The 8,066-nt window shown below is 49.2% G+C and overlaps 1 protein-coding gene across 1 annotated transcript in view; it reads left to right on the top strand.

Moving 5' to 3' along the window:
* LOC122544749 (HORMA domain-containing protein 1-like) overlaps positions 1-8,066 on the top strand; it is a 35,263-nt gene that overhangs the window by 20,538 nt on the left and 6,659 nt on the right. Inside the window, exons 3-5 of the mRNA XM_043684072.1 lie at positions 330-350; positions 458-484; positions 3,717-3,784. Of these exons, the coding sequence (XP_043540007.1) occupies positions 336-350; positions 458-484; positions 3,717-3,784 (110 nt within the window). The 5' untranslated portion in view covers positions 330-335. The remainder of the gene's footprint in view (positions 1-329; positions 351-457; positions 485-3,716; positions 3,785-8,066) is intronic.

The following is an 8,066-nucleotide window of genomic DNA, read 5'->3' as shown; positions in this document are numbered from 1 at the left end:
GAGGGGCAGAAATATTGGCGAGCTCCCTTGCTGTTAGTGCTCGTGACCCTGGGAGCATTTTGGACCGACCTAAGAGGACCCCCCCCCCCGCAGTGGCAGCCCTTATCAAACGATACAACAATTCCCTCAATCCCGGCGCCGGGAACGCCAGAGGCTAGAGCACTACCGGCTGGGCCGTGGGGGCTGATACACGGAAGCGAAGGCATTTGGCGGAGGACGGGGCAGAATATATTTAAATGAAAGATTTAACCGATGTGTAGTAACGCAACATGAGCAGCCATGGAAACATGTATACCCATTAAAACTATCTTCTGCCTTCCTTTAAACAGCTACGGATGCTGATTTTAGCCGTGAGTATTTTGTTGACGTTAGCTTCATTCTGAAACACTGACTTCCACTCGCTGATCCACGGCTGATGGTTTTCCTTACGCCTTTCCTTGTTTCCTTTGGTTCACAGATCTACACGAATGAGGAAGACCCTCAGGTAACTTGCTCTCTTCAGCGTACTCACGGTGGGGTAAAACCAAACCTAGATTGAAAATCTGGCTCCACAAATTCACTTGAGCTTTCACTTTTGGTGTCCAGTGCTGCAATGTTTTCCAACTTCTTCCCTCGCACCTTCCTTTTAGACTTGACCTTCCCTTTCCTGGTCTTCTGTTCCTACTTTCATCCGTTCACTGCAATCCTTCTGTCTCTCCTCTCTACGTTTCCTGCTCTCATTCCTTTTTTGCATCCTCCTCTCCTTTCTGTTTGCACTTTTCATTTCGTCTCTCTCTACCAATTTCCCATCTTTCCCCTCTTCCCTTGTTGCTCGGTTCTATCTCCTTCGCCCTTCCAGTGAGATCATCTCCTGTTCAAATTGGGGCTCAAGCGTGGCTCCAGGTCTTTTACAAGGACCCTGTGAGGTGTTCCAGGCCTCAAGGAGTTTTCCCGCTCCAGGTACGGGCAACGATGTCGCCGAGGAGTTCCAGGCACATCCACCTTGCTGCTGCCACCAGAAGTCCAGGCTCCGGGCCTACCAGAGCCAAGTGTTCCCTCTCCAGACACTGCCACTGCCAAGAATCCAGGCTCTGGGCCTACCAGAGCCAGGAGTTCCCACTCCAGGCTCTGCCACTACCATGAATCCAGGCAATGACTGTACCATAACCAGGAGTCCCAGCTCCAGGCACCACCACTGGCAAGAATGTAGGCTCTGGGCCTACTACAGTCAGGAGTCCCCGCTCCAGGCACCACCACTGCCAAGAGTCCAGGCTTTGGGCCTACCAGAGCCAGGAGCTCCTGCTCCAGGCACCACCACTGCCAAGAATCCAGGCTTTGGGCCTACCAGAGCCAGGAGCTCCTGCTCCAGGCACCACCACTGCCAAGAATCCAGGCTTTGGGCCTACCAGAGCTAGGAGCTCCTGTACCAGGCACCACCACTGCCAAGAGTCCAGGCTTTGGGCATACCAGAGCCAGGAGCTCCTGCTCCAGGAACCACCACTGCCAAGAATCCAGGCTTCGGGCCTACCAGAGCCAGGAGTCCCAGCTCCAGGCACCACCACTGCCTAAAGTCCAGGCTTCGGGCCTACTAGAGCCAGGAGTTCCTGCTCCAGGCACCACCACTGCCAAGAATCCAGGCTCTGGCCTACGAGAGCCAGGAGTCCCTGCTCCAGGCACCACCAATGCATAAAGCCCGGGCTCTGGGCCTACCAGAGCCAGGAGTTCCTGCTCCAGGCACTTCCAATGCCAAGAGTCCAGGCTTCGGGCCTACCACTGCCAGGAGTTCCTGTTTCAGGTACCCCCACTGACAAGAGTCCAGACTGTGGGCCTATCAGAGCCAGGAGTCCCCACTCCAGGCACCGTCACTGCCAAGAGTCCAGGCTCCAGGACTACCACAGCCAGGAGTCCCTGCCCTGTGCACTGAGGAATCCCAATCCATACTGCAGCCTCTGCCCCTCCGACACTGCTGAATGTGAAGAAAGAAAGGTAAAAGAAAAAAAGATAGAAAGGAGAGAGAGAGAGAGAGGAAAGAATGTTGCCGGCCTGGAACGAACAGGCTGAAAAGCCCGTACACTGCCAGTGCCGCCATCTTGAACTACCTTTCCTTTCTTAGTGCCTAAATACACTCATCCGTACTTCAGTCCTCTGCTGTTCTGACCTGCGCAATTGTTCCTTTGTGTTCATTGAATTTAGGAACAGGAGGAGGCTGTTCAGCCCATTATGTCTGCTGGACCATTAAAACAGATCATGGCTGGTGATCCACCTAATGGGAGACCGTTTCCCCCCATTATCACTATATTTCTTGGAGCAGCGAAGTTTGATAGAGATAAATAAAGTCCTGAGGGGCCTAGGCAGAGTGGATGGGAAGGCACGGTTTCTATCGGTAGAGCGGTCAATAACCAGGGGGTGTGGATTTAAGGGAAGAGATAGAAGGCTCAGGGGAGAAATATTTTCACTCAGAGGGTGGTGGAAGTCTGGGTCTCACTGAGTTGGAAACTTTTGTGATGATGTCGTTCCTTTAACAGGGTTATGCTGCCCTTATCTTCAGGGAGCAGTGATTCCGAAACGTCTAGGGTTTTAGGACCAGTTTGATTCTAGCTAACAGATATTGTCTCAGGCAAAAGGCTTTCCAGTTTAAAATAAAATTGCTTGTGCAGTGAAAGGGGAGCGGCCAGTGCCTCCAGCTCACCTTTTCTCTGGTTTGGTTTGGTTTTTGCAGTTTGGCTGTTCGCTGAAAGCAGTCACTTAGAGGCAGCTGGTCAAAGTTGGTATAGACAGGGTAGACAGAGATAAGCTTTTTCCCAAGGTGAAGGATTCAATAGCAAGAAGTCACGTTTTCAAGCTGAGAGGTAAAAGGTTTAAGGGTAATACACATGGCAAATAGAGGGTGGTGGGTGCCTGGAATGCAGAGATGGTAGAGGCAGGCACGGGAGATTCATTTAAGATGCGTCTGGACAGATGCATGAGGAGGTGGGGAGCAGAGGGATACAGATGCCTAGGAGTTGGGCGACAGGTTTAGAGAGTGGACTTGGATCGGCTCAGGCTTAGAGGGCCGAAGGGCCTGTTCCTGGGCTGGAAATTTCCTTTGTTCTTTCTTTTTCTTTGAAACAGCGACATGGAAGAAGGTGTTCCATGCTGAGTCCCTCTGTCATCTCTCTCTCTCTCTCTGTCATCTCTCTCTCTCTCTCGCTCGCCTGTGAGACCCCATGTTTGATTGTACCTTTTTTTTTAGCCAAGGGGTGTTTATGGGGGATTGTTCGCAAGTATTTGGAACTGCATCATTAAGTTGGGCTCATCTGCTGGGTTTTCGGAGCGGTTAAGTTATTCTGTATTCAGTTCACTTTGGTTTGTGTTTCATTCAGTAATCCCGGAAATAAATCCTGCATCCCTCCTGGAATATCCCGCGTTACACCTGCTTAAAACAACTGGCAAAGTTAGGGTCTGGGCAACTTTCTTGAAAGGTTCGAGTGGGGTGCCTGGCCTGGTCCAGAGCACTCTCCTAACATTGAAGCAGAGTTGAGATATTCACTTGTGTTGCCAGCAATGCAATTGGTCCCGTCAGATGGACACGATGGACTGAATGTCCTCCTTCTGTGCTCTAACCCGTTTGTGAGAGCAGCTGGTGTGGCTGAACTGGTGGGGTGCTGGGGAAATATGGATACTAGCCTTCAGTTGTTCCATCCTCAGTGAGGGGAGCTTGATTGTCTATTGCTTACTGTCCAGTTCTTCCATTTTAGACGATCACAGAATGTTACCAGTTTAAGTTCAAGTACCTGGTGAGCGGGCCCACCATGGACTTTGCAAGGTAGGCTTCCACCTCCAGCCTTCTATCTCGGCGCTGTAGTGCCCTGTCCATGTCTGAGTGTATAGTTATGTAATGGGACATCATGTTGAGGTTGTACAGGACATGGGTGAGGCCTCTTCTGGAATACTGTGTCCAGTTCTATATTAGATTAGATTAGATTACTTACAGTGTGGATACAGGCCCTTCGGCCCAACAAGTCCACACCGCCCCGTTGAAGCGCAACCTACCCATACCCCTACATTTACCCCTTACCTAACACTACGGGCAATTTAGCATGGCCAATTCACCTGACCTGCACATCTTTGGATTGTGGGAGGAAACCGGAGCACCCAGAGGAAACCCACGCAGACACGGGGAGAACGTGCAAACTCTACACAGTCAGTCGCCTGAGGCAGGAATTGAACCCGGGTCTCTGGCGCTGTGAGGCAGCAGTGCTAACCACTGTGCCACCGTGCCGCTCTGTTACCGGAAGGATATTGTTAAGCGGGAGAGCGTTCAGAAGAGATTTACCAAGACATTGCCGGGTATGGAAAGTTTCAGTTATGATGGTGGGCTGGGACGTTTTCTACTGGAAATGTAGGAGGTTGAGAGGTGACCTATAAAATACTGAGGGGTCTAGACAGAGTTAATGGCAACTGTCTTTTTCCTGGGATGGGGGGGATTTCAAGACTAGGGTGCACATTTTTAAGATGAGAGGAGAAACATTTTAAAAAGACAATTTTTTTACACAGAGAGTGGAATTGTTACAACACGGAGGTGAACCTCTCTGTTAGGTAAATCCAAACACCCAGAAAAGGTCGCCTTGCCTCGTAACCTGTTAAAAACAGAGAACTCCCAAGTCCCACGATTTAAAGAAAATAACATCAATTTATTTTTTAAACTCTAAAATAACAATTAAGTAACAATTCTAAGCCCCACTTTCTCTTAACTGCCTACTATCTGTCTCCAACTCTATGACAATATGCTGTTCCAATAAAACACTTATTAAAATTACATTGAATAATTTCAAAACCACACAGCCGCCCTCTTCCGACTGAAGATCTCCCTGGGTCGTCTTCTTTCTTTATACTGCGAGTATGTTTCATATGGAAGGGTACCTTTGATAGAAAGTGTTTCCCAATTTGTTGGAGAGCAGGATGTTTGGGTTTTAATATCCTGGGGTATAATTTAACAGGCGACAGTGCAAAGTGGGCAAGCAGAGGTGGATATCCAAGTTCGGTACCCATGGGGATGGCCTCAACCGGGACCTTGGGTTCTTCTCACACTACAGGTGACCCCACTGTAATATACACTCTCTCTCACACACACTCACCTACAGACCCACACATTCACGCAGACCGTTTCTCAAACATAAGCTGTCTCTCATATGCTCACACGTACACCCCACCCCTCACACACACACCCTCTCACAGACTTATACTCCATTACACTCACACCCTCTCACGGACACTCACAGGCACCCGCACACACTCAGTCTGTCTCCCCTGCACACACACACACACACACACATATAAGTGTGTGGGGTGAATATGTACTTACCAAATCACATTTTAGTTTACTCAAAAACTGCATACGTCCATGTAAGATTCTGTAAATCCCACTTTCGAAGTGGAATCAGTCTGACCTAACATTGGGGCACAGACAGACTTTAACCTCACACCTTCAGTGCATTATCTGAGCTGCGATGGCGCCTGTTGTTAAAGCTATACTGAGAATGTAACTTTAAAAAGTTCGGGAATTTACAAATGAAGGAACCGAAACTAACATGATCATTCTAAAAGGTGAAAGACTCGAGCTAAGTGTGTTCAATATTACATACCATGACACTGCAATCCTGTTGCTATAAATTCTGTCTTATGATCCTGCTGCACAGCCACCTGATGATGGAGCAGCGCTTCGAAAGCTAGTCATAGAGTCATAGAGATATACAGCATGGAAACAGACCCTTCGGTCCAACTCGCCCAAGCTGACCAGATATTCTAATCTAGTCCCGTTTGCCAGCACTTGGCCCATATCCCTCCAAACCCTTCCTATTCATGTCCCCATCCAGATGCCTTTTAAATGCTGTTATTGTACCAGCCTCCACCACTTCCTCTGGTAGCTCATTCCACTCACCCACCACCCTCTGTATGAAAAAGTTGCCCCTTAGGCCCCTTTTAAATCTTTCTCTTCTCACCTCAAACCTACGCCCCTCTAGTTTTGGACTCCCCTACCTTGGGGAAAAGAACTTGACTACTCAACTTGTCCGTGCCATTCGTGATTTTATACACTTCTATAAGGTCACCCCTCAGCCTCCGATGCTTCAGGGAAAACAGCCCCAGTTTATTCAGCCTCTCTCAAGAGGTCTCAGGTAATAGTATCAGATTAGTATCTCTGCAGCCTGGTGTTGGTGATTAATGCGCCCACTTTGTCATAAAGATTGTTGTCTTCACCATCTTCCATTAGTGGCACAGTTGTATCAAAAAAGTGTTTGGACCTTTCCTCTCAACGTTTGAGATAGCTGGTGTTTCCAAGTAAACCTGTTGGACCTGGTGTTGTGTGATTTTTTTTAACTTGGTCCACTCCAGTGTAACACCAGCACCTCCACATCATGACTAGCACTTAAACGTACAGTACACGCCTTCAACTTCATAACTCCCAGAGGAAGGGGTGGATGTGGGGACAGTCACAATGTTTAAAAGACATTTGGATCAGTACATGAATAGGAAAGGTTTGGAGGGATTTGGGCCAGGAGTAGGCAGGTGTGGGCCTCGTTTAGTTTGGGATCATGTTCGGCATGGACTGGTTGGACCAAAGGGTCTGTTTCACTCTCTGACAGTGTTGATACTACTGCTCCCTCAGGTATTCTGAGTCACTCAGGCAGACATGTCCTTTTTAAATAGTGAGGAAGCCGCGTCTCCCTTTTCCAGAGTGGGCACGTCCACATTTCTCCCAGGTCATTTGCCCCTTTACCATAACCCTTTGTAGGCTCCCTCTCTTCCTCTTGACTTTCCATCTTATCATTGGCAAATATAGCTGCGATGCATATGGTCCTTGCACCCGCGTCATTGATTTATAAAAGTCCAACTTACAAATATGATCCCACACAAGGTTGTGTAAAATCCTGATAGTGAGGAAACAGACCATTCAGCCCATCGGGTCCACACCAGCCCTCCGAAGCATCCCATCCAGACCCACTCGCCACCGCCCCACCATTTTCCACGGTTAACCTATCCTAACCTGCACATCCCTGGGCACTATGGGACAATTTAGCATGGCCAATCTACCCTAACCTGTATATCTGTGGGCACTACGGGAAAATTTAGCATGGCCAAACCACCCTAACCTGTACATCCCTGGACACAATGGGGCAATTTAGCATGGCCAATCCATCCTAACCTGCACATCCCTGGGCACTATGGGACAAATTAACATGGCCAATCCATCCTAACCTGCACATCCCTGGGCACTACAGGACAATTTAGCATGGCCAATCCACCCTAACCTGCACATCCCTGGGCACTATGGGACAATTTAGCATGGCCAATCCCCCCTAACCTGCACATCGCTGGACACAATGGGGCAATTTAGCAATGCCAATCCACCCTAACCTGCACATCCCTGGGCACTATGGGACAATTTAGCATGGCCAATCCACCCTAACCTGCACATCCCTGGGCACTACAGGACAATTTAGCATGGCCAATCCACCCTAACCTGCATATCTCTGCACACTATGGGACAATTTAGCATGGCCAATCCCCCTAACCTGCACATCCCTGGACACAATGCGGCAATTTAGCATGGCCAATTCCCCCCTAACCTGCACATCCCTGGGCACTACAGGACAATTTAGTATGGCCAATCCACCCTAACCTGTACATCTTGGGCACTATGGGACAATTTAGCATGGCCAATCCATCCTAACCTGCAAAATCCCTGGACACTATGGGACAATTTAGCATGGCCAATCCATCCTAATCTGTACATCCCTGGGCAATACGGTCCAATTTGGCACGGCCAATCCACCCTAACCTGCACATCCCTGTGCACTATGGGACAATTTAGCATTGCCAGTCCACCCTAACCTGCACATCCCTGGGCACTACGGGACAATTTAGCACGGCCAATCCACCCTAACCTGCACATACCTGGGCACTATGGGACAATTTAGCATGGCCAATGCACCCTAACCTGCACATCCCTTGGGCTCTATGGGACAAGTTAACATGGCCAATCCCCCTAACCTGCACATCCCTGGGCACTACGGGGCAATTTAGCATGGCCAATCCACCCTAACCTG

The sequence above is a fragment of the Chiloscyllium plagiosum genome, chromosome 51, assembly GCF_004010195.1.
Source record: "Chiloscyllium plagiosum isolate BGI_BamShark_2017 chromosome 51, ASM401019v2, whole genome shotgun sequence".
Lineage (NCBI taxonomy): Eukaryota > Metazoa > Chordata > Chondrichthyes > Orectolobiformes > Hemiscylliidae > Chiloscyllium > Chiloscyllium plagiosum.
Note: the sequence above shows the minus strand (reverse complement) of the source record. Positions and strands in the feature narration are given on the sequence as shown.